General features: G+C 40.5%; 3 protein-coding genes across 4 annotated transcripts; all 3 read right to left on the reverse strand.

Annotated features, from left to right (window-relative positions):
- Positions 1–3,722: 3,722 nt before the first annotated feature.
- On the reverse strand, positions 3,723–9,382 carry areg (amphiregulin). Of its 2 annotated transcripts, none has more exons than XM_080466772.1 (6): positions 9,143–9,382; positions 8,303–8,479; positions 7,618–7,843; positions 6,880–7,041; positions 5,978–6,090; positions 3,723–4,048 (listed from the first exon to the last, which is right to left on the reverse strand). In XM_080466772.1, exons 1-5 carry the CDS (start codon positions 9,177–9,179, stop codon positions 5,997–5,999), a joined length of 696 nt encoding a protein of 231 aa, XP_080322898.1. In that variant the 5' UTR covers positions 9,180–9,382; the 3' UTR covers positions 3,723–4,048; positions 5,978–5,996. The 2 variants fall into 2 exon arrangements, with proteins under 2 accessions (XP_080322898.1, XP_080322899.1); XM_080466773.1 differs by lacking the exon at positions 9,143–9,382 and adding an exon at positions 8,773–8,922 and having other exon boundaries at positions 3,724–4,048.
- A 4,945-nt stretch (positions 9,383–14,327) lies between these two features.
- On the reverse strand, positions 14,328–21,447 carry LOC308112355 (proepiregulin-like). Its single transcript, XM_080467831.1, has 5 exons — positions 21,321–21,447; positions 18,657–18,740; positions 17,782–17,908; positions 17,433–17,579; positions 14,328–16,332 (listed from the first exon to the last, which is right to left on the reverse strand). The coding sequence occupies exons 1-5, from the start codon at positions 21,358–21,360 to the stop codon at positions 16,266–16,268; spliced, it is 465 nt and encodes a 154-aa protein (XP_080323957.1). The 5' UTR covers positions 21,361–21,447; the 3' UTR covers positions 14,328–16,265.
- A 2,319-nt stretch (positions 21,448–23,766) lies between these two features.
- Positions 23,767–26,008, reverse strand: LOC308112637 (epigen-like). The gene is made up of 5 exons (XM_080468313.1): positions 25,934–26,008; positions 25,675–25,791; positions 24,650–24,770; positions 24,381–24,530; positions 23,767–24,179 (listed from the first exon to the last, which is right to left on the reverse strand). Exons 1-5 carry the CDS (start codon positions 25,959–25,961, stop codon positions 24,125–24,127), a joined length of 471 nt encoding a protein of 156 aa, XP_080324439.1. The 5' UTR covers positions 25,962–26,008; the 3' UTR covers positions 23,767–24,124.
- Between the last annotated feature and the right edge of the window lie 945 nt (positions 26,009–26,953).

A 26,953-nucleotide genomic window follows, 5' to 3' on the forward strand; every position in this document is an offset into this window, starting at 1 on the left:
TTTAGAAAAGGAATAAGGAGAATCTGATTAAAACAGGTCTGTCACTAAACAAAAGCTTCATGATAGCTATTAGCTGGCAGCTAAATGAGCTTCACTGGTGATGAGCTGCGTAAAAACAATTACAATTCTCCTATAATTAACATAATTGCATTTTTGTAAACAGGGTGAGCTTTAGGATAAATATGTAGTGTTTATGTTGATGTTAAATGTATATGGAGTCATGGAATAGGCACAATGAGAGAAGGAAAAAAAAGAGAGTCATCATGTCAAAACAATCTGAAAGCAATTTTGTGATGTGCGGCTGTTCATATCCACCAAAATCTGTCTTGCACTGCAGGTTTCCACCACAAGGTGTTGTGTTGAGTCACTCAAAGAAGCAGCAGGCGAAATGACACAACAATGGCGAAGGTCTTACTACGGTGGAAGAAACCTCAACAACATAAAAGAGTCCAAACTCTTAAAAGCCAGGACAGAATGGTGCTACACAGACTTCACACCAACCACCAGTGTAAGACTGGGATTAATGGAGTAAATTCAAAAAATTCAATATTTCATTTTTTTTTAAATGTTTGCCTAAATTACACGAGGAGACTGAAGAAGACTGTGGAGCACTGAATGCTGAAGGTAGAGAGCGTTTAAAAACTTTGGGATTATTTTAGACATTTCTCTTCTGAAAAGGTGTTCAATCCAAACTGCTATATCTCATGTTGGTGTCAGTGGATCATCTGGTGCGAGGCAGTTATCTCACTTGTTATCTCACTCATTCCCATTTCAGTCAGAATCTGTATTTGGATCACTTACACTTCATCACTGATCAAACAGCCACTTTTCATTTAATATGGGACTGCATCAGTCTCTCCTCCACAGATAAATCTCTCTATTACTCTCGGTTACAGTTTGTGTTTATTGATGGTTAATAAGTATTTTTTCATCTGCGATTAATATGGATCTATAATGGGTGTGTCGTGTGTGAATGCATGTATTGCACTGATAACATTTTTTTAATGTGCGTCTCAAAGCTTCGCTGGATCTTGATTATGCTGCTAATTCGGTTTGCAAATGACACATTATTGTTGTTATTATTTATAGTTACAGTAAAGCCGCTGATATTTATTCATCCTGGATATCTTTTTAATAATGTCTTTAATAAAAATAGATAAGGTTTGTAATTATGTGTGTTTGGTGTGTTTGCTGGACATCACTAAACAAAGGCTACGGCTGAGGAGGATTGAACTTATTTGTGTTCAATGACACCAAAAATGTATTATATTTGTAATTGCTAAGCTTAAGTTTCCCATGAAGAGGACATAGATCTTCATATTATTCAGACTGAAACAAAGTGGTTCGGAGATATAGAAAGAAGAACAGAAGCCAAAAGATAATAAATACAAAATACTTACCTTGGCAACAGGTCTGCCCCTGAGTTAGGAAGGGAAAAAAAGTGTAACCACACCCGCAAAGTTCCAGCGCATTCTTTATTTGAGCTCATAACTGAATTATCACTGACCAGCATCTGCTTGTGTGTTTACGTTATTGCCATGGCAACCCACAAAGGCTGGTGGACCCACCTCAGTGCCACCGAAACTATCAAAGCTCGCCCCGCCCGTATCAACCGATTTTGTCAAATGGATGAATGCACTCATCTTTATTGATGCAGTTTGGTCATGTTTAGATAGTCATTTCTGGCAGGTGACACACGCACACACACGCATTGTGCACACATGCAACCCACTCGTAAATGTTAACCTGTGTTTGCATCACCTGCAGAATGAGCTGCCCACCTTGCCTCACCTTTCCCTCGCTGGTGACGCAAACACACCAACATGGAGTGAAACTTTGTTTGACAAAGGCAGCCGGAAGCTGCAGTATCCTGGCGGCTGATTCAGAGTCTTTATATGTTAATTAAAGTACAAATACTATCCCTGTCTTGTGTCACACTGGTCATTTCCATGGTCAGTAAACCAGATCAGCAATAAGCAAACATATGATTATTAGAACTGATATGCAGGCTGCTGCAGTCTAATGAACTTTCAAATATATTTTAGTTTGGTGAGAAGGTTTTGTTTCAAACAATGTGACGATACAACAGACAGAGTCGCTACACTTTAGGTTTCATATGTGGTTTGCACAGTGTTCCTGAGCCCATGTAGTTGTTTCCTGTCCAGATTCATGGCTTTTCTTTAACACTGTGGCTCTTGATTTCCTTCTGGCAATAATGAAGTATTTCTCTTCTATTCTATTCTATTCTATTCTATTCTTTGGTAATGTCCACATCATTTCCTGGAACTTTCTACCTTCTACCTCTAGAAAATGAGGTACATGTAAGTATACCCTGTGAGGAATTTCCACAATTATGACAGTAATGAAAATGGATTTTAGCTTCTCATTTCCCATTAATATAAACAAAGTGATTGATTATCTGGACTGTGCCCACCCAATAAGTAACAGTTACAGTTCAAACTTTGACGTCATGTATACTTAGAAGGTTATGGCTAAGCTAAACTATGCGTGAATAGCATCTAATATTGCAGATACCTGGAACTAGTAGGCCGTCCAGCGTGGAAAAAGAAATGCATAATTTTTTACAGATCTTAAGGGAAAGTTCCCCAACTTTGATCATTTTGTAGACATACATTACAAGAGTCAAATTTGATATTTATCAAATACAAATGACAAACAATAACTAGTTTTCTGACTTTCACATAAGTGAAAAATGTCCTGAAATACACAATAATACACTTTCTGACCCTATGGAGGACAGGAGCCTTCACTTAGAATAGAAAAACTCCCATATCAGTATGACATCAGCAACACTTTATATGAGAGCGACCCAAGAAAGACCAAGGCTTTTAATTTGATTGCAGAAGTTTATATGGGAGGTGAAGTGGCAGATCACTTGTTTTTTACTCAACCACAATGGGAGCAGAGAAACTGACAAATTAAAAAGTCCTCTACATGTCTTGCTTCTTAAAGACTTCTGAGATTTACAGTCGCGCTTATGACAGAACACGATGCAACATCACAAGGTCTGCTGAAAACCCCCAGTCGCCTCAGTTGTAAAATCTTGAAAACAGGTAAAACAGTTTGAAACACCGTGAGAGTTGGTGAAACATCCAGGTAGGAGAAGTCACTAAAGTTTCTCTGACACTATACTTTTCTGAGGTTGAGATTTGAGCGGTTTGGTTTTGCCTGTAGAGATGTGGATGAGAGGAGACGCCTCCATGATGATACTGTGTGGTGGATTAAAACCTGTACGCGTTAAAGGTATCCATGTGTCTTTGAACAGATAAGTCCGGATCCTTCCTTGTCATTAAAATAGCATCCAGATGATGTGCGGCGATTTACACGTTTATTGAAAACTTGACATCTGGTGATCTCCCTGCAATTATGGCCTTTTAATAGCTTAATAGCAAACCTGCCTGTGGAAATGTTTTGGTCTGTTTTCCGTGTCTCGGCTTTGTTCTGAACCGTCTAATTATGTTCAAGTCTTTGTGTGAATTTGAGGTTACACCTTTGAGTCACCTAAGTGTTCCCAAAATAGTTTGGCTGAGAAACACCCGCTCTTCTTATCCCAGTCCACCTGGAAAAAAGGGCTTGAAAAGAAAAAAAATAACAAAAAGCTGGTGTTTGGGCGTGAGAGTGTTCTTTGACCCGTTTATAATCAGTCTGGTTTGCTGTGAATGTGTTTGTATGTGCAGCGAGGTGAACACCAGACTCAGAGGAACTTTCACATAACACTGACATGCTTTATTGATGACACAACCATTTTCCAGTGTGAGATGGCGAGTGTTTCTCTGACCTATGACAGCAGTGCAATAAATAAAACAAATCCAGAACTACAAGACAACAAAAAGGCTGAATACTTAGCATTCACACATTGGATACGCCATAATAGTGGTCCGACATACAAACGTTCAAGTTGTTAGCAATAAATAATCAATCCAAATAAATTACATTCTATCAAGTATTTTACACAGCATCTATTGAAGCCATCTAGTTTCTCAGCTTGTTTTCACGTCTGCTTCCCTTTAAATGGAGCTGCTGGATGCTGGAAAACACAGAGAACAGAGCAAAGGTAAATGGAGGTGTGAAAATCAAAATCCATCTCTCAGTTTTATTGGAAACAATACAGAATAGTTCAAAAATGACTGCAGGGCACTCTTACTGTGGAGAATCGAGGCTTTTCCTGCCATGACCATTTTGTAATGTAATGTAGTTAAACTGGTTATTAGCTTTTTTAATTGGAAAATTTAAACTATAAAATAAGTATATATATATATATATATATTTTTTTTTTTTTATTTTATTTATTTTTTTTTTTTTTTTAAATGAACGTTTTATCTTCGAGCTTACGGTCATTTTTAAAGTGACTATTTCTAACTACGATACATATGCAAAGAACTCTTGTTGTTTTTGGATCTCAAAAGTGTCCGTCAGTGTGACAGAATGATCATTCTACAATCCTGATGTTAAACCACTTTGTAAAACAGCACACAGCCAATAACGGATACCCCTGAAATATTTCCAGCTCCTGAGTGTAAGAAATACTGCTCTTGAGAATAATCTGGGATAAACTGTTGGCTTGTTTACATCCGGACCGATTATGAAATCACCCGTTCATCGTCATTGTTGTCGTGTTGCAAGGATTCCCTCTTTGAGGCGTCGGTCAAAATCATGAAATAAACATTGTATTAGATTTAATATATGTTTTCTAAGTCTAAAACTCTAAAATGCAACAGTAACGCCTCCGAATGGGCACCATGTGACTGAAGATTACGTTCCTCCCACAGATTACATGCCAGTGTGGCGGCTGTCAAATCCACATGTTTTCAAACTGTCTGTGTTTAAATCAACAGACATCAGCTTTGTAATGAGGGCCTTAATAAGCTTTGTGTGAACTCATTTGGTTCCACGTGAATGCAACGGGGAACCATGATAACTGAAGGCTTTTCGGTAATTAATTTTTTTTCGCACTTCCAGAATTGCGCCGGTGATGTGAGTCAGCGCTCCTCTGAAAACCTCTGCCTTCACACGCAAAGTCCGCACGCATGTGTGCGTGTGGCGCTCAGCGAGATCTGACCACGTGTATGTAAGTTGAGCAATCGGGTACACCCCGTTCTAATGAATACCTCCAGTGGAGATTCCCCCTGTGCGTGATGCAACTCAGTGCATTCCACAACAACAGGACCTTCTCTACCACCCGTGAGGCCACTACTTCCTGTTTGGCTTAAGACCCACATGAGCATTGGGAAGGTACAGAGCCTGTGATTGCTTCAGCGAGAATACCACTACTATTACAAATTCATACACCAGCAGAAACGACAGAAGGCCTGGTTACATGCTCCACTTACGGCATCACAATATTGCTGGAGCGAGTGACATTAAAAATGAACTATATAGAGAGGTAATGCCTTTTTTTATTTCCTTATAGTGAGACAGATATTTTGACATTTTGAGAGAGCACTCGACTCAAAACACCATCTAGTGGACCAAGGTGGCAGTGTTAATTAGTACTAGTTGATGCTCATTTGTTAACCTAATTACTCTATTTCACTGCTGCTCAATACATAAATAAACATTCAAAATTGTATTTCATTTAAACAGTTGTCTCTTCACAATGTGAGATCTTTTACCATTCCCTGCTGAATGGATGCATTTTCATCAAATACCATTGCACTTCTCCAAACTCTGTTTAATTTACTTCAAACTGAGGAGACCCAAGGTTGCCGCAAGCAGATTCTAACAGCTATAGCTAGTTAATGCCAGTTCATTTGAGGTCGCAAGTCTTTGGTATGGTCTTGATCACTAAATAAAAGTCCTACAGAGGAAAACAACTTTGATATGGAATGAAACGGAAAAATACAGTAACTTTTGGTCTACCGTAATATATGAAGTGTAGTCAAATTTGAACTGTAAAATCGACAATGAGCGCATGTTTGTTTACACACAAGTAGGTCAAAGCCTTCGCAACACCCACCTCTGGTAACTTGATGCACTCACACCACGACGTCCCGGGCGGGTTTCTGGAGCTTCTCCTGCTCTGATCCACTTCCAAGGTAGGAGGCCAAGAAGTTCTTGTGGGACCTGTAACTACAAAAGACATCCAACATGAACATAAAAGCTGAGTATCATTCTCGTGATTATCAGATGATTGCTGCTGTTGATTGTTTTGTTTTGTAGGAGGGCACGGTTTTGATTGAATACGGACTAATGAAATTTGAGCACTGTCTTTGTGTTTGGCCGTTTAAAGCCCTTATAATGAATGAGCTTGAGGTAACCCTACTCTATTTTTCAGATGAACTATTAAAGTAATTCAAGGTGATATGCGACGCAGCTTCACTCACAATGACAAGATCTACTTTCTCCCTGCCTCTTCTATTCATTGACTAAATACGGCTGTAAAGTTAGAATTGCTTGTTGCGTTTGCACCGTCTTGGACTCTTGACTTTGTCCAGAGGTTGGTACAATAAAAAAAAAAAAAAAAAAAGGCATGACTAATAGCTGGACTTCTACAAGTTGCCAATAAAAGTGACGACGCATGTAAGTGGTGCAAGCCATTGAGTGTGTATAGGTCTTGGCACTTCTACTGGGAGGGTGTGTTTGGGTGTGTTGCCAATTGATTTGTCAGTGCGTACACTTGCCAACAAGTGTTTCTGGCCAGGTTGTATTTAGATTGTAATATACAGTATGTGTACTCGAGGGTGCAGGTGTTTGCTTTGATAGTCTTTCTAATAATACCCTTAGAAAAGAAAAAAAAAAAAGGTTTCCGTGCCGGCAGGAAGCAGGTCACACTCATCAAACGGAGACCCGCTCGCTGAGGCTTTGTAGTTCAAATGTATGTGTGTCTATGTGCTGTGTACATGACTGTTTGACACTCACTGGGCGCAGGTCATGAGCAGAATGGCGATACAACTGATGACGGACAAGACGACAGCGATGATCACCAGCACAGTCTGCACCAGCTCGGTGCTGCTGCTCTGCTTATTCGCAGTCCCCAGAGTTCGGATCCCACAGCGAGTTCCTTGATAACCCGTCATGCATCTGCAGGGTGAAGGAGACAAACACATCAGCCCCTGTGGAGGTGTTACATCAGAATAACTGGACATCTTTAATGCACTTTTGTTTGTTTTGGTCATTCACATCGTAATAACATGGAAGGAAACCATTCTATCTAACAGTTTGTGTAGAAGCTGTGAGACCTAATCAGCTATTAAGTCCCTCCCAACTCCTTTTTTTGATGTTTCTATGTTCTATTAATGACAACACTATAGTCTTGTTTTATTCTTCCAAATATTGTAATTAAACCATTTAAAAGTGAATAAAAAATGTGGCAAATAATTAATGGAAAATTCATGTTAAAGTCCAATTAAGTTCTCTCTTTTAAATGAGCAGGATGCATATTCAGGACGGTGTTGGCTTTGGATGCTCTATTGAAACTAGCAATAGTATATTTGACATATTCAGAGTAATTAGCTATGGAAAATAATTTGAATCATTTTCATCCACAATATGTAAACATCATGTCAAATGACACCGACGTTTATTTCACTGAGCCTTTAACTTGCCAATGCTCATCAAGACTGTGAGCTTTGTGAAAGGAAGGGCTGCTGTACTCACATACACACCGGCTCCTGCAGCCCCTCGATGTGCTTGCAGTAGCCATGAATGCAGTAGGTGAGGTGGGTGGAGGTGCAGGGGTTCTGGGTGGTGCTGGACGTGGAGGACGTAAAGCCGCTGGTGATGCCTGTGTGCTCGGGGTTTAAGGGAGTCGTGCTCTTGCCCTTGTGTCTGTTCTTCCTCTTGCCTTTCCTCTTCTTCTGCTCATCATTAACTGGGTGTAAATCTGTGGGGATTAAAAGGTAAGAAGAAAAAAAAAAGTGACGGTGTAATCCTTTAATAAATATCAAAGATCTCATCAAGTCAGAGAATTTAGTTTAGGATTTATTATGGGGTGAAGGTATCAACATTCACAAGTGGCGTCAACTCGTAGTAGGCATAGTTTAACTATAACTTCCTGTAAAAGTTTTAATGAGATAAAAGTGAAAAATCTGCCCATCTGCTGAATTATTTCACATTACGCACTTAAAGTCTGCTTATAAAAGAGAAATCATTTCTGCCCTTTCCTAAAAACATTTTTCCAAGTAACAATAGAACGTATTTGTATTTTTAACTTTAAACTCTTAAAGGGAAAATACATTATTCCTTCAGTCCCATTTGTTTGTTCCCATCATCTTTGCATGTAAAGACCAAATAAATGGCACATTCTATAATTGAGAGGAAAAAGCATTTTTGTGTGTCATACCATGGAGGCTGAAGTTTTGGTTGTGTCTCCCAGAAAGCTCTTCATTTAATTCCAGCTTGTCATCGTCACTCGCCGAGCTTGGGAGGCCCTCGCCAGAGGCCGGACCCCCAGTCACTCGGGCGAGTGCACTTGAGTATGTGTCTTCAGGTTTCTGAGCGGCCCCGCGACTGTGGACTACTGCGAATGAAACCAAATAAAACACATACAAATGAGATTCTATGACATGCATCACATTGAGCTATAACAGTCGTATCGTGTTAGGTCAAACTTCATCTCATCTGATCCACTTGGATTGGTGTGTCCTCTACTTTTGAAGTCAATGATTGGAGAATTTTTAACTGAATACAAGAGAATAGAAACGACTGTAAAACTTTGCCTGTAGTAGTTTCTGTGTTCTTCACTGTGATCTGAAGATTAATGACTTTATTATAAAATCCGACTGACAAATTTCTGCTCAATCCTGATTTCACCTTCAAACATTGAACCAATTCAACGAATCCACTTCCGACTGTTCTGCACTGATGATGAACAAAATCCATCGGCACGTCAGTCACACGTTGACCTGCTGATGTGCAGCACACTGACCTGGCAGTGATCTTGTCTCTGACGCTCCTGACACTAATTCTTGTCTCTAAACAGACCTGAATGCTTCCCTCCCGCCTGACAAGCCCTCACTTGTATCTACGTGCTTTCCTCTGACCGCCTTCCCCCTTCCTTACAGCATTTTTACATTTCATTGCTTTTACATTTCATTGATCTGAAAACTCTCCACACTCACACACACTCACAAACTCACACACACACACACACACAGAATATAAGTAACAAGTCCAGACTTACCGAAGCACAGGAGACAGGTGAGGACGAGAGCGTTCATATCCCAGGAAGAGTAATTTGGTGTATGGCAGTCCTGCACTGATCTGTGTCTATGAGCGGGTGTGATGAGTGTGTGTGTGTGTGTGTGTGTGTGTGTGTGTGTCCCCTGCTGACTGGGATTGTGGTTTGTTCTCTGTACGTCCACCGGGCGCTTTTATAGAGCAACGCCTGCCTCTCCACTCCAAGGAAGAAGTGAGTGTGTGTGTGTGTGTGTGTGTGTGTGTGTGTGTGTGTGTGTGTGTGTGTGTGTGTGTGTGTGTGTGTGTGTGTGTGTGTGTGTGTGTGTGTGTGTGTGTGTGTGTGTGTGTGTGTGTGTGTGTGTGTGTGACTGTGTAATCATTAATCTGCCCTGGGCAACACTTTTCGTACCTCATGCTCATGCATTAGGTTTTTTTTCTTTTGGAACAATAAAAACGGATTGAGACACTAAAGTAGTGAGCTGTATTCTGATGTGGAGCTGCCCTCCATTGAAGCGCACAAACACCAGATTCGGTTCTTTGACTGTCATTAGTTCTACGTGTCCAAATCTTCCGTCAGAAAGTCTTAAAAACACCTTCAGTTGAGCAGTGATCCCAATTAGGTCAAAGAATACCGGATCTCCTTTTTTTTGGGGGGGGGGGGACATTTGTTAAAGTAATGGGATGAAACAAAATAGAGCTGAACTGAGTAATAGAGACATGAAGTTCTCCCTTGATGACACTGACGTACACACACACTTGTTTTTGAAAAGAAAGCGAGAGGCGTGAATGCACTTTGTACGCAAATCACAAAGCTGGTTGGGAGAGAGAGACATTATAGGATAATAGAGACAATAATAAGGATCATAAAATACTTTTTTATGAGCTGGAGTCGATAAGTGGAATCATGTACGGACGTGACCGAGTGGTGAGAACCAAATCTAGAAATGGTGGAGTGACATCATGCATTAAAATGAAAACAAATTTGCCCAAGATTTTTTTTTTTTTTTTTTTTTTTTTTTTTTTTTGCTGACGTAAAAATTAAGCGATGAATCACTTTGAAAGCAATGGTTAAAAACTAAAAACAAAGATTAGAAGTGGTGTAAATTCACTCAACGTATAACTTTTCCCAATTATCTCGTGTATGCTTGCGTTGAGTTTGGTTGTGTCTTGACCTGTTCAAATCATAGTGTGTGTTTGTATGTTTGATCAGACGTCGTTTCTATTTCAGTTCGCTGTAACCAAGCGGAGACCTTAAGGCCTGGGTGGGGAGGCGGCACAGACGGGTGTGTTGGTTATGTTGTTGTGTCTGCAGAAACAGTCCGTTCCTATGATTTGTCCTCCTCCTCCTGGAATCCAGCAGAAACCTGAGAAGGAATGCTGGCAGCGTCTCCATCTTGTGGCCTCAGCACTTGGAATGACATAGTTCAGATTATGGGTAAGAGCTTTGGAGATGTGTGATATGAATACGTAAGAAATACCCAGGAAAACCTTGAAAGAAGCTCCTCATAGCAGCCGTATAACATAAACACTTGGCTGCCCAGTTAATAGTGTAGAAGAGTGCTGATACAGCTAAAAAAAAAGCTGTATTTTTGTTTTTGTTTTTTTTTCGCTGTATTTTCTTTGAATTCTGCATTTCCAACATTGCATTCACACAGCTAAACCTTTTGTTTTTTTCTATCTACAAGTACATATTACCGACACATACCAACACAAAGAGCTCACAAAATAACTGCAGTCTGGTTGTTTTGTTTCATTGTGGTCTACTTGGTATATATTTATCTAATTATAGAGATTGTGTTTGGTCTCAAACCTGTTGGACATTGTCCATCCACAGTACAAGTATTTCTGCTTCAGGCTCATGAGGCTCGAGCTGATTCTGGTCTACTAAAGGACACAAGAAAAATAAAGGTTTTGAGAGTATCGTAGCCAAAGTACCGGGAGAAAATTGTCCAACATGAAAAAAAAAACACAGACACACACACTGTCAGTGAGATTATTCATCCATCCATCGTCTATTCCGCTCTCTCCTGTCCAGGTTAACGGGCCGCTGGATCCAATCCCAGCTGACTACAGGTGAGGGCAGATCACCAGTTCATCACAGGGAAGCAGAGACAGACAACCACACACGCTCACATTCACACCTCGGGGCAATTTAGTGTCACCAATTTTGGACTGTGGGAGGAAGCTGGAGTCCCCAGACAAAACCCTCACACACACGAAGAGAACATGCAAACTGTGGCCTAAATGAGAGACATTGGACAACTTGCACTGCAGTGAAGGTAACACAACAGAATGAATGTAGAGAGACAAAGAATAAAGGTGAATGTTCATCTACAATGGGAATGGAGGATTGGGATCAAGTTTGTGAGTTTCACTTAAAACCAAAGGCAGTAACAGAAATATAGTAAGTTCATTTGTGCAATTATTTCTTAAAAACAAGAACAAAATCTGAGGCATTTTAATGGAGTGGTCTTTGTGCTTGAACCCAATCATCCCGCTCGTGTGTGACCATGTTACCAACCTGTAAGACTCACAATCAATCATGTGTACTTTGGTATTTCAACCAACTGTGCCACAGTATGTTTCATGTCGGGTAAAGGTTCAATGATGCAATTCAAATATGTTGGTCACAAATGATGTCTGCTGCTGATAAGTCAACGGGGAGGGCGGGGCCCCCTCCCCGCCCTCCCGGGGCTTGGGGGGGGGGGGGGGGGGGGGGGTGGAAGGTGTGCCCTACTACTCCATATCTATGGGACCGATTAGTAGTGACCATGAACATTTTAATAGGGCTCGATGAGACAATTGTGCAAACGCCTCATTCAATCCATAGTTGTGTATCTTGCAATCTCTTGTGGCAAGAGTAATCATGACAGAGGCAGAGGATGGAATCATGCAATGTTCTCCAGCGAGTGGAAAAAGCCAGAGCACAGAGGGGATAGTTGCTAGGTTGGATCCGTATTTAGACTTTCGTAAAGGAAACCAGGGTTTGAGACAAAAGGAAACTTCACAGTCGTCACTTAATGAACAAACCACAGTGAGTGGGCCAGAGTGGAACCAGAGTTCCATAAGTTCTTAAAACCTCACCAAACTGCAATGTATAATCATGTATATCTGTTTTCTTTATTTGATATAAAAGAGCTTGTTGCTGCCACCCTATGGTGATATTTCATAGCGCTGAAATATCTTTACATTCAGCTCATTGGCCGTCACTATCACTGATCACTGCAGTCACCTTTTTAAATACTGAAAACATCACATCACTGCTCTCTTTGATCCATACCTTTTACTTTGAAGGTCTCTCCTAAAAATTTAAACTTTTGCCTCAGCGAGATTACTTATATGAATAAAGATCAAATAAAAAATATATATATATTTATAATGGTTGTAACATGGTTATTACCTGATCATGAAGCTTACAAATCGGTCTATAAAGGAAACGATATACAGAAAATACAATCAAGTATCAAACATAAGGCTCGTGGGCCGAAACTGGCTTGCAAGAGGCTTGCAAGAGGCTCCAATTCGGCCGAACCACCAAGCAAATTTCTTAAGAGTAGCGGACACAACACAAGACTGAGACCCGGCCTGAGCTCTTGGTGCTTCATGCTGCCATGACAGGTTGCAACATCATCGTTATCAAACTGGCCGCTGTCAGGGTGACTTTGTGAAAACCTGCATAATGGAACAGGAGATTTGTTTCTGACACTTCAGAGTGTTTTGCACCAGAATTAAAATTATTCAGATTCATGTTGTGATCTCAGTACCTTTAAGTTGTAATTTTGGGTTTTGTGAAAATTGCCATTTTCCTCACATGTACTCTGCGCTACAAAAAAAGAAAAACTTTAAAGTTTAAATCCAAAAGTTATTATGCCACTGTTTCACCAGTCCCACCTACTCAAGATGAAATTGGACTATATTTTCCCCCTGAGCTAAAATGTGTTGGACACAGAGAGGGTCCTCACATATTATGTTGAAGAATGACATCCAGTGCTCCCTTTCCCACCCTCCATGTGATTTCTACTGGCTATTGTTGAATTGCATGTGTGCGTGGAACACACGGAACCTTTTGGGTTTTTTGTTTTTTTTAAAGGACACGCAAGGATGCGGCTTAATGAAGCTTCCATCAGCTGCATTACTCATTACATGAACACGCTGTCATTACTTTATGCAATAGTGAGGTAAGAGTAACTGAATAGAATGAGGAGAGATTAAAGGAGCACTTCCTGAATTAAGGACATGCTTATCCACGGGTTTTATTTTTGAACACAGTGATCTCCACTTGGTGGGCGTGTTTGTTGCTCTTGGAGCATGTAAGTGCATTCTTATGTGTTTTTAAGTATGTCTTAACAGCGCGAGGTCTGCAGGTGAGTTAATGTTTATGTGTCATCATTACCGGCCATCAGCATGCAGAACGTATAACGAGGCTTCAGCCGGGCTTTGACGCGCCTCATTGACTCTGGTTCAAGCACTAATCAGTGAACAGGGAGTCAAACAATACTATTGATTAACTTGAACCAAGGCACCACGCCGAGCCCGGACAAAGCATCCCAGCATGCAACTGTTGGACACACTTTGGCTGGGTCCTGTTTTTACAGATGAGATGAATAATGATTTAGAAAAAAGAAAATGGTTCAGAAGAAGAAATAAGTATTTTTCTCACAGTGAAATAGTCTCAGTATCCACTGCTTTTAGGCGGGGACGAGTGGGTTTTTTTCCCCATGATTGAACCCGAGGACCTGCTGGTTAGAATCACAATGCACGGTTGATTATCGTCTTATTTTCAGCTGCCAAACACAGAAGGGCCGATTCTGACATGTATAAATGCAGCAAAGCAGCAAATACAATTTGTGGTAGGGACACGGAGTCTCTGAAGCCAACTGTATCCTGTGTGTGGTTTTATTAGGAATTCTCCGGGCCGTGGTTCAGACTTCAGCTCCAGAATTTGAGAGGAAGTCTTCATACTTCTATATATGGCCTCAGTGATTGCATCAGAATTTGTTTTATCTGGAACAAAAGTGTGAACACACCTTTAATCAACACAGTCATCACACACACACACACACACACACACACACACACACACACACACACACACACACACACACACACACACACACACACACAGACACAGGCAAAAAGTGAATGATATCGAGATTTTATTTTTTTAATTTATTTATTTATTTATTTTTGACATACTTCTTGGTACATGTAGGCAATGAAACTTTATAAGTAGAGAACATTTTAGCAACAAGACAAATCAAAATGTTTCACACAAACTAGTGTATTGGGACAAAGTGCAAATTGGCATAATTAAAACAGCCAATAAAACAATACATAGCATTAGAAATAGTGATGAAATAATAAAAAGTTTAGGACAGTAAATTAAAGATTAAAAAAAAAATTGTGTTGTATACAGAACTTCATAGAATAATTTCTTGATGAGAAAGGCAGTCTTCAATCATGTGGTTCCCTGGAAGCTTGAAAGAAATATCTGGTGAAATAAAACATCTTTCACGTCTTCTTAAAGTCTGTGAGTGAACTGGACTGATGTGGTCATTTTAGTGTTTAGTGCAGCAGATTGTCCAATAGTTGTTGTTTTTTGTTAGAATACTATACTGAAGATGCAAGAATGTCATGTAGAGAAAAAAAAAAAAAAAGATACCACCAATAAAGACAATTTGTAATACTGTGTGTTGGTGTTTTATCTTTTATGTGTTTTATCGTTCTAATAAAAAAAGAAAATGGTGAAGGACAAAGAAGGAGCTACAAATGTGCACAAAGAATAAAAAAATTAGAAAAATGCCTGAAGACCTGCAAATAATATGAAAACTCTCTGTGGTCGTCTTATCATATGACCAAAGGGATTTCAAAACATGAAACAGACAGTTGTGTCAAAGGCTTTGTGACGGGGTTTCTAACACAAACTCCACGAACGTACTGGAAAATAAATCACAGTACTTTTTGGGTAAATAAAGATTTTAAAACAAAGATATGTCACACGCAGGAATAATTATACTATTGGACACTTTTACACCAATTTTCCCCCCAAAATAAAATGCATCTGAAGCTATAAAACATATTACACATATTACACCCTTTTTCTGCAGCTTTTATCATTTTTACAAAGGGCAGAATATCTTTGTACAATTGTGGTTGTGTTCCGACATTTTAGTGATTTTAATCTGCTCTAGTTGTTGTGGTTGTTCTAGCTTTAAACTATTTATATTTTGTGTTTTAGAAGTTTCATACTGTATTATCCATATTGATGTTTTCCTCATCCTTTTTTTTCCCTACGACAAGTAAACCATTGTCAGTGGCAGTGAAGACAAAGGTGTCTGTCCTAATTGAATGAACGAATGAATAATGGTGACATGTTAGTATGCGGCATGTATTTAAGTCTTCCTGTGGGCTCACCACCCGCAGGAAAAGGTTCTTAATCGGTGCAATGTGATCTGGGTGACGGTGCTCAGACCGACACCCCCGCAACCCGGAAACGGATAAGCGGGAGAAGATGGATGGATGGATGGATGTATTTAAGTTGACAAACTTTAATCCTTTAAGTGTCATGTTTGTCTATTCCGACATTAAGATGAGACTCCCTTTAAAAGACCATTTGCTGTGCAGCAACATAGAAAATGGATTATAATATTGAATTATAAGTAATAATGTGAGAGCTGCAAGGAGCTGGGGAGATAGACGACTTGTTTATTAACTATAGAGGATGAATAAAACAGCTAAATATATAAAAAATCTAATAAAACACAGGGCTTGAAAAACAAAAAAAACCTATTGTAACTGTATCAGGTAGACGGCGGGTTTCTCAATCCTTGAATCACTTTTTATCTTTTGATCCGTTGGCCGATTTAAGAAATGTTGCAACGCCACTGAAACTGAAAAAGGACCCTTAAAAAAATAAAAAAAATAAATCTACAGGAAGACGCTCATCTGAATAAACACTGAGTCGAATGCTTTGCGTCACATTTTGAAGTTTACCGTTTGTTTTACACGTCAAGGCCAAAATTCCCTCAAATATGAAATCGGCGCACGTCACTGCAGTCCTGTCAGCACACACACCTGTTCAGTCTGCCAACACTTTTCACGTCACATGGGAGGATGTGTGCGAGCCTCTAAGCGGTCTGTACTCCTTTGTAGCCGTGCCGCTTCTGCTGACCAGAGCATCTGTTTTTCTTATGCCTGTGAGGACATCAAAATGTATGAAATTATCAATGAAAACATTCATTATTCTTATTGATCAAAACAAAAACACTTGAAATGTGTCCCACAGGAAACCAAACAGCTTGAAATGTGGCCATCCCACTCTGAGAATCTGATGTGTCTCTGCATGAAATTGGATGAACGGGAAATTCTTTATTGCATAAGCTGCTACGAAGACGTGGATGTTTTACATCACTCTGAAAACCTGTTTTTTTTCAGCTGAGTCGGGGAAATGCTAAGAGGTCAAACTGAAAATATGGCTTCAAAGATACAGTCAATTGAAAGTATCACGTGCAATATACACTGTCACTTTAGATGAATATTAAAATGATCATTGCCAATATCTATCTTCTATACCACTATGTCCAAACTGAGGATGTGTGAGGGTGGCGTTCCACCCAGGACCCGTCACCAGTTCATTACAAACGCAGAAGAAGTGCACAACATGCAAACTCCAGGACTCAAACCAGGGACGTCTGACCAGAATATTAACTCCTACACCACCACACAGCCGCCGCGTTGTAAACTATCTAACTGTCCAGATGCTTCACCAGAGCCTGAGTGTGCGATTGTCTGCACCTGGTGTTGTGCTTCTGTTCTGTGTCGTCTGTGTTGCTGCGTTCTTTGTGTCCCAGTCGCTTCTGTGCTCTCGGTTTCTGTGTCCATTTCTTTCTAAGTTCAGTGTTCTTTGTTTTATTTTAAGTTTGGATTTTGTTTTGTTTTTTAACTCTTTCCCTCTGCTGGCTGCTGGCGCCACGTCCCCTTTCCCCGCCGCTTTAAATAAAACCAGCTCTCGTCATATCAACTGTGGCGAATTGCCTGTCTGAGTCTTCTGCCATTCATCGATCCAGGACAATATTTAATTCAACATTTTGATCTTACACCCCCATTTAAGAATGATTTTGCCTGTTTATTCTGGTTCCACGTGTATTATAATGTATTTTAAACTAAAAACAAAGACTTGTTCTCCTCATTCTCATGAGGTTTATGTCTCAGACCTCGACTTTAGTACTATCACAACTGGACCTGTGCCCAATTGCTACAAATAAATACACATGCAATTACAGACAGAGTCTTACCATTTGCAGCAGAAGTACAGAACTGCAGAAAGGCCTATAATCAGCAGCGCCACGCAGAAGATGATAACTATGACTTGCTCCTCTGCCATTGGCTGAACCAGGAGCTCTGGGATGGCACAGCGGGGGCCGTGGTAGCCCTTCTCACACCTGCAATGCAAAGCACACAGGTCATACATTACTTAGTCATGACACACACACACACACACACACACACACACACACACACACACACACACACACACACACACACACACACACACACACTCACACACACACACACACACACACACACACACACACACACACACACACACACACACACACACCACACACACACGGAGGAACATACTTGCAGTGATGTGACTTGATGTCCACCAGATACATGCACTGTCCATGGTTCAGGCAGAAGTACTCGAATGAGCTGCTGCAGCTCTGGATTGATCGCTTCACCACATGGGGGCGCTCACCACCTTGCCCTGAAACACCAGCAATCACCTGCTGTCATTGCACAAAGTCTCCTAACATTTAAATCCCGAGCATGAATCCACCTTTGTGTGTGATATTGATTACTACATATGTGCTCGCTGTGTTTCACTTTAGTACAAATATTTCGAACCCACAAAGTAATTGTCTGTGTCAGCGATTTAAGCGCAAACACCTCTGCTTTCCTGAGTCTTATATTATACCTAACACAATAGTCGTGACGTGGAACTGTTGGTTGGACAAAGTTAAGTCATTTCCATCAGTCAACCTTTTCCAGTGTTGTATAAACAGTTTTAAATGACATGAAACATTAGAATAAATACATTATAACATCTAAAATCAGATTCAACATGTTCATGGGTTGTTTCACTTCAACAGACCGGATGTAAACTAGAAGAAAAAAAAAAGGTTTAGCCTTCATTTAAAAGAGCATTTCAGTGTGATTACAAGCGGGCAGTTTCTTCAAATTGAGGATGAAAACTAAGATTTCAAAAGCCTTTATTACAATTGTTTAATAATATTTGTGCTCCAAAATGAAAGGCTGTTTTGGATCAGGTGACAGAAAACATCTGAATCGTAAATGGAGAAGAAACTTATACAAACTATTCATGTCAGTTTTTTCTATTGCGCAGCCTGCTCCTTGATTTTGGTTTTGAACGGTTGATTTCAAGACAGTTATTATTACAACACAAAAGGCCAATTGCTGCTTATCTGTTGATCACAAAAGAATGTGTTGAATACCTGCGGATGGAGAATCACTGAGCGTACTCTGCAGCCTGGACGAGGCACTGGCAGTGACGACATACAGCCCGATCAGCAGCACACCTGAGCGGAGGGGGGAACTCAATTACTCTTATATAACACTGTAGCGTATGATGCTTTTTATGAATAGAACGGAGGCTGGCTGTCCATCCATCCATCCATCCATCCATCCATCCATCCATCCATCCATGAACTGGTTGACCCTACTTGATTCCACATGACGATTGTTTGTGGTCTGCTATAACTGACATATAAAGACACGAGTGTACAGGTGTTGCTAAGTATTTCTTCTTGTGGAAGTGACGTACAAGTATCAGGTTGTTCTATGCATTTAGAAATGACCACATCTAACATGATCTTGCATGTGAGAAATACTTCTATTATCTTTATTGGCACGTAATGCTGCAGAATGATTCGTGTTTCCTGGTTTTGTTTAGATAAGATGGGCGTCTAACTAACGTTAAGAAGAAAACAAATTGAAAACATAAAAGTGAAATGAAGGAAAAAAAGAAATTTGGCGAGAACTGTTGGATTCCCTGCCAGGACTGCTTGTGTTGCCTGACCCACATGTCTGGACCAGCCCGTACATTTTTAGACTGAACATGACTTGCAGACACCCACATTCCAGCGGATGGGACAGAAAAACTAGTGAAACCTGGATGCACGATGTGTCCGGTTATGCCGGGTTATGAAGCTGTTGTTACGGCTGCACACGCACATTTTCCTCTGTTGTAAAGTACACTGGACTGGACTGGAGGACTGAGCAAGTTTTACTAAGTAGTCAGTGGTCGAGCAGCACTTTGATAGCTTCAGATAAAAACACACGTCCAGGTGCTCAGAATATGTTTGCAGGTGTTGATGGGAGTAAAACAGCTGCTTGTTTCAGTCATTTTGCAGGTGAAAATGATGACACTGACATTGTGATCTCATAAAGTATGAGGAACTGCCACAGAGCACTTCAACTGGTACCGACGCTACAGAGGGATGCGTCTTAGAAACGTCCTGAGTAATTAGAGTTTCAGCTCGCACTAACCACCATTCTCAGAACATTCTGATGGTGAATCACCAGGTCGCTGAAGGCTGACGGGAGCCTGCAGTGGCAGCATGGCCATGTTTCTTTTCTGACACACTGGAGCTGCTGCAAACGATTGCTGATAAATGAGTTGCATCCTGGCAATAATAATAATACACTTTCTTCTTAAATGGACTTTTACTAATATAGTTAATTTTACTCGGGGTTCAGTGTCTCTCCCAAGAACACTGAAACACATAAAGTGTCAAAAGCAGGTGTAAATAGCTCTTCTACCGACTCAGCCGCTGCTTTGCGTGCTGACATACGTAAGGATGCACGTAAACGACAGTTTTGTTCAAATCGCACATGCTTACACACATTGAGGTTTCATTTGTGGTTTAATTGCCGACATCCTTCATCATCCCCGGGGCACAGGGCGCTGCTCGGGCGTCAGCTCATTAACACAGCTATGTGGAAAAGTTTTCATCCATCTCCAAAATTTCCACTCAAGATGTTTCTTAACATTAGTTATGGCCAGAGAGACATGTTGTTTAACAGCTGTTATAACAAACTTTTATTTAAATTAAACTTCAATTCACCGAACTTCAATTTTGTCCTGCGAATTATGTAAAAACTTCTAATATCACATTGCTTCTATAGTTTTATGGCTATTTACTGCTTTTGAAAGTTTTATGGAGGTGTTAAAACATGTTTATCCATTTCGTCTGACATTTCACAGGCATTAACTATTTTATATTAAGTAGCAGAAATGTTCAAAAAGGAAATTGGTAAAAGTAAATCACAGTCCATTTTGTTGGATATCACCATTGCAAATTGTTCGGACTTATTCTTGTATGTGTGTATTTAACTTTTCGCTCTGATGCAGTTTGCATGCAAATCTTTCATAACGTGTGCCCTACATGATGATAATTAAAGTAAAGACAGGACTCTGCTCACTACAAAGCTGTCGGGACACTTAAATTAAATGCAGAGTACAATAAACACGAGAATAACTTCTAAAATAAGTAGAAATGAAGACCCTGTCTCTATTCTTTGTGGCCCACGAGTCAATTTCTAGACATTAATACGATAGTGGTAAATACTAGGTTTTTTAAAATTTAAATGTCCTTGTGATGAAAGTGCTCAGTCCACCCCCCCCCCCCCCCCCCCCCCCCCCCCCCCCTTGTGGTGGAAATGATCTCATTTCAATTAATCCCTCTTCTGAACTCAATGTGTAAATGAAAACACAGAAGTAACTGGAGTTAAAAGTAATGTACGAGTACAAATCAAACCAATCAGACCACCCCCCCACCACCACCACCACCACCACCACCACCCTTTCCCTCTTTTTCTGGCCCACTGACACTGACATGCAGTTTCCGCCCCTGATTAAAACAGAAGCCTGAAAAAAAATTCTTGATTAAGTAAATATTACTTTGTTGGCTGGTCGATTCGTTAAACTTTGCCTCCTCTGCGTCATTCGGAATCGCTATTCCTGACCTGGTCGTCTCAGTGCGCACCTGAGCGCGCGCGCCCATCCCCCGATCCGCGCGTCACGCTCCGCAGCCAAAGCGCAACAAATGCGTAAAGGAATAACTTCAATAAAAAACAAGCAAACAAAAAGTCTTTACCGATCAGAGAGAGGAGAGTTGAGGGTCTGATGGTGCCCATGTCGGAAGCCGGGACGGTCCTGTCGGAGGAGGAAGAGGGTGTCAGGATGTCTCAGCAGGAAGACAGCGGGCTCGATCCTGGGGCCTGGGTGTGGTGACACACGGCTCCCATGGAGATCATCTCACCACAACACGTCCAGGTGAAAAGGTGGCACGAAGACAGCAAAATATCTTCCCTTTGCTTAGGCAGTAATTACAAAGACGTATTTAAATTCAGCCAGCACTCAACCAGTATTTCTCGTATTACGAGTATGAGGAGCCACAATGTAATGACGAGAAAGTAGAAGAAGTCTTTAAATATTCCAAAAAGTACACTATAACTAATAACACTGCAGCTTCTAAAAGTACTCACTCTCTTCACTTACTACAGTGATTTCCAAGTGGTGGCCTGCTTTCAGGGGCCAGGGATAAATATAAATAAAACAATATTGGTGATAATTCTGTGTAATGTCACTTTAGAAGAACAATTCCACAGAGGAACACCCACAGAGACTCTACACAGGTATAAAACATGATATTAGGTATTAAAAACTATTATAGTGAAGACAATAGAGAACAAGAAATGTTCCTGCAGGTGGTTTTGACACATTAAAGTGTGAAGCATCAAAGGTGAAGTGAGCAATTTCAGTTTATAAATATGCATTGTATTGAATAGTTTTGATATGGAATCAAATGTAGCAGGGATGGAGGCTAGAGGAACGAGAATACATAACTCTCTACCACATCATCATTTGCATGTGAAGTTTCTGTTTATTAATAAATGTCTTTATTATTTTTGTATGTTGGCCTACCTTGATATTATATAAGAGACTGTTTTGATCGTTTTTCTCGATCTGGTTAGATCAGAAGAGAACCACTACTTTATGCCGCACTCTAAAGAGAAGTCTGTTTTTCAAGTGTATTTCTGCACTGCAAGAATAAAGACATACTTTTGCATCCGATTATGCAATCAAACTTCTCATAAAAGGACTTGCATCTGATCAAAGTCACACATATCTCCCCGGTTAAATGATTCCTTAGCCTGCCCGAGTCAAACTTTTCACCTATTTGCATATTTTGAAAATGAATTAATCAATTAACTGAGAAAAGGAGATTCTTTCATAAAGCAAAGGAGCCAAACACTGTGGTGTTTGTGCAGTATTACAGGAAAAAACAGTGAAAACACCCTCCGTAATAATCAGCACAACTAATGTTTCCTTCAATTGTTAGTTTGATGTGAAACGCAAAAGCGAACAAGTCATCGAATGTGGTCCCTGGTCCTCTAAAGGGTTAAATCAAGGTAAAGATACATGTTAAATTTAGCTCAGGTATTAAAGTAAAAGTCTATTACTCTGCTCATTTTTACAGTTATTGTCACAGAGAGTGTTGCACTATGGATTTGGTTCAAGTCTACACCTGATGCCCTGAAAGTGAAACCGGGATTTGAACCCCCCGTGCGTCACTCTAATCGTCAGACGTGCTAAAAAAAAAAAACTCAATACCTCCAGTGATTTGCAGCATTTTAAACCGTTTCCTGGTGGTGCTGAGTCACGTGCTCATACGTGCATCCACACGTGCCAACACACATATTATAACAACTGTTATTGTAACACTGTGTGTGTTATGACTCAGCAGCGTAATCATATGGATTATCTTTCATCTTGTGTCATCCTTTTGAGTTAGAAATCGTTTTTAATGATAAAAACTGGTAATACCGTTTTATTATTAGCTTGTATCAAGTCAAGACAGTTTTTGTATAGTCTGTTTGTTTTTTTAATGCAGCTTCAGCATCACCCTCACCAGTTTCAAATGTCATGCTGTCTTCTTCCTCTTCTTCCTCTTTTCATCTCATGAGCATGATAAGTCATTGCTCTTTTGGTAGTAAACATACTAGTAGTCATGTGATTGAAGCACGTGCAGACATTTGGACGTGGCTTTTTGAGGGGAGCTCAGTAGGTTTTCAAAGGTTTGTCCATCAGTCTGTTTTTGCTTTGAACAGTGAATCGTTTGCCTCGATCAAACCACTTTCTCTGTCTCCTCGACTGTTAGATCTTCGTCTTCCACATCGTCTGGACAACACGGCTCTCCTCGTGTCCATCTCAAGCTTCACTTCCAAGTCCAACACATCGTATCAGATATCAAACTCCTTCCCAGTCACACGTTAACGCCGAGACTCCACCTCCATCCTGCCTACAATCTCTTCTTCACCTCTTTTTTGTACCATCCATTGGCCTGGATGTTCAGTCTCACCCACCTTCACTACTTCTACCTCCATCTTTACATTTTCACATTCCTCCTCCTCCTCTTCTTTTATACACATATTGTGTCTCGTCCCTACTGACCTTTCTAACAAAAATAATGACGTGTGTGTGCGCAGGTTTTTCCATACAGAATATGAAGCAACACATAGGCCTTTTTTTTTTTTTTTAAAGAAATTTATTACACAATTTTAAATAAATCAAAAACAAAAAAATAACTTAAATATATTATTATAATAAATATTTACATTCTTTACCCCCATAACCCTGTTGATGAAATGTCAAGGAAACGAAGTGACAGCTTGATCGCTTTCAAAGGGAGTGGAACCGGAAGGTTCACATTCACTTCATGTCCAGTGTGTGGTTCTTTGAATGACGTCGTCGAACCAAAACGATGACGTTTCAAACATGCGACCTTTTCAAAATGGGTTGGAAACATTCAGGAAATGTTAAATGGATGTTATGTTAAATCAATAGGTTTTGATGAGGGTGAGGATGACGACGATGAAGAGCAGGACGTTGCAGAGGTCACACTGAACTCTCAGACGGTGCAGATTTGATCAGCGGTGTTGATTTCATACACCTGAGAGAGAAAAAAACCAGGATTTAAAGTTATTTTACAATTTCCATTAGTTTTTTTAATGTATACTTGAAACTAACTGCACATCTGGATCTGTACTATCCAACCAACTCTCATGTCGTGTGGCTGTAATTTGACCTTGGGTCACATTCCCCTGCCCCCCACACACAATCAGCAGCAGCGTTGCCCGGCGTCGACACTCACCTCCTGGAGGCACAGCAGTAAACAGCGATGGCGAGGAGAAAGAGGAGCATGAGGATCCCGACGGTGATGCCGATCACGTCCCCCTCGGGCCGAGAGCGAGTGGAGTCGCTGAAGAGCATGCAGCGCGGGCCGCCGTACGAAGACGTGCAGCTGCACAGCAGAGAAATATGTGAGTGCATTCCAGAAAGCAACACGAACCGACAAGTTCTACCGATCATCTCCAACGCCAGCAGCATATAGATCTGTAGGAGTTTCGGGGGCGCGCTTACATGCAGAAGGGTTTATCGTTGTCCTGAGGGTATATGCACTTGCCGCCGTTTGCGCAGAACGAGTCGTGTTCGCTTCCGCAGGATAAGTGGGAGCGCAGGACCCGAGGTCCGTCCAAACTGCCTGCAAAGACACAACAACAACAACAACAACAACGTTAGAATCGCGAATCTACGGAAACTCATTAATGCGGCTCATCGTGCGGAGCGCAGATACTAAAAGACCTTTTCCAGTTTGGTTTGTCCGTTCTGGGCTACCGTAGAAACATGGCGGCGGAACAATGGTAGAGGGCCTCATTTCAAACATTTCCTATCATCGGTCCTCACTTTACTTTACTTTCTCGTTTGTGTAATTACCCCCCCCCCCCCCCCCCCCCCCCCCCCCAAAAAAAAAAAATACCTGTAACAGATTACAAATACTCTGTCATAAAGTAATGAGTTTTGGTACTTTCACTGTTTTTATGTTTTCAAATTAAGTCGTTTTAATCAAACTTAAGTACAATTTACATCATGTTATGAATGAGTTGTCCACAATTTGTCTTAAGTGAACAGAAAATGCTTCGTATTTAAATTTGTTTACAAAAAACACCCATATTATATATATATATATATATATATAGTTTCTTGTTTGCCTGAGCTATTATGATTGCAGCTACTTTATTTTACATTTTGCCTATTTTATTATATACAGTCGATGGAATTGAAGGCCACCTTTGAGTAGTTTTTTTTAAGGATTACTTTATGCTTTGATTTGATTTAATGACCAGTATTGTTTACTTGTTATTGAGTACAAATGCCCTGTACTCTTTCCACTTTACCTCATCATCACTGAGATACTCTTAAAACACTTTTAACTGAATAAACCTGCACGAAAAATGATCTATAAATAAAGTTTGATCGACTGATAAAACACTCCCACTATCTTTTGAACGTTTTGCTTATGACTGCTTAACTCTGTCAGCAATATTTTGAGGCTTTTTAGATTTCTGTATCTTGAAGCCGAGTCGGTTGAGATGAGAGCCACTCACCGTTGTTGAGCCGTGAGGTCAGAGGTGAACTGGAGGGAGGAGGAGGTGCAGTGGTCAGCGCGGCAGACTGTCCCGCTGTGGTCAGGAGGAGCAGCGACGCCACCGCTGAGAGGAAAGCTGACCGACAGAGAGAGACAATCGTCAAATACGAGCAACTGCAATGAAGCGCTTTTAATTTATACGCTCGGAAATCACTTTGTATCCAATGAGGCTCAATTTAATTTATAAAAGTTTAACAAGGTTAAAAGTTCAAACTCACCGTTCTCCATCTGTCTCTGTGTGAACATCTCGTCTTCTTGTGATGTTTTCAGCTCCGTCTGCCTGCACACTGTAACCAGCCACTGGCTTTGACCCGCTTATATAATTTGTACCTGCTTTTCACAGCCAATCAATGAAGACTGAGAAAAAAAAAAAAAAAAAAAAAATGAGAGGAATTTCCTTCACAAAGAGAAAAAAAAAAATCCACCTGCATCACTTCCTTTGTTCGCGCCGACTCTGCGTGTCGAGACAAGGTCTGAATGGCCGTGATGGTGGCGGGGGTCACATGATGGCCTCCAGGCTGCTAAAATAAGGCTTCTTTCTTTTTTGCTTTGGAAGGAGTTAGGCCAGTCTCTTGGCTGAGAGTTTCACTCAAATATCACCTTGCGTTCACTTTGTAGTTTTAAAATGTTGCCTCACCGATAATTATAGGTGTTGTGAAACCATCAATTTCTTTCGAAAAGGCTGATTACACGAGGAACCTTTTGAGGAGGTGTCTCCTTGCCTCCTTATTCATTCATAGCAGGTGAGGAGAGGACAAGATGGAGATTTAGAAGATTGATGCATTAGAGAACATTTGCAGCGTAGTTTAGAAATGCTGGGGGAGATCACAGAAAGTTACTGGATAATCAATTGTGATTTTTTTATTATTTTTTCTCCCCCCCTTCCAACTGTAATTTGTAGTCTTGCTAAATTCCATGAATAATCGACCGGTTATTAACCGGTTGTGAAAGATGTGGTGGAGAGAAAGTTTACAAATGGCAACATTCCTCCTCTAACCTTCCCACTCAGGTGGAAAAGAGAACCTATGGAGGCGGTGACAAACACGTGGAGACGGTCCACGGTCACTCAGTGTTTATTATTTTCTTGCAATGTAACCTATGACATCAGGAAACTGCCCATTGCTTTTGTTTGGAAGTCTCCTGCTTCGCATGCTGGAGAGAATATTTGCCGTCACTCAGAATCAGAGAAGGTTTTGGGATAAAAAGGTTCATGTTCAGAGGAAGTTCTCTCATTTTGG

The sequence above is a fragment of the Lipophrys pholis genome (assembly GCF_963383615.2).
Source record: "Lipophrys pholis genome assembly, chromosome: 7".
In the NCBI taxonomy this organism is placed as follows: Eukaryota; Metazoa; Chordata; class Actinopteri; order Blenniiformes; family Blenniidae; genus Lipophrys; species Lipophrys pholis.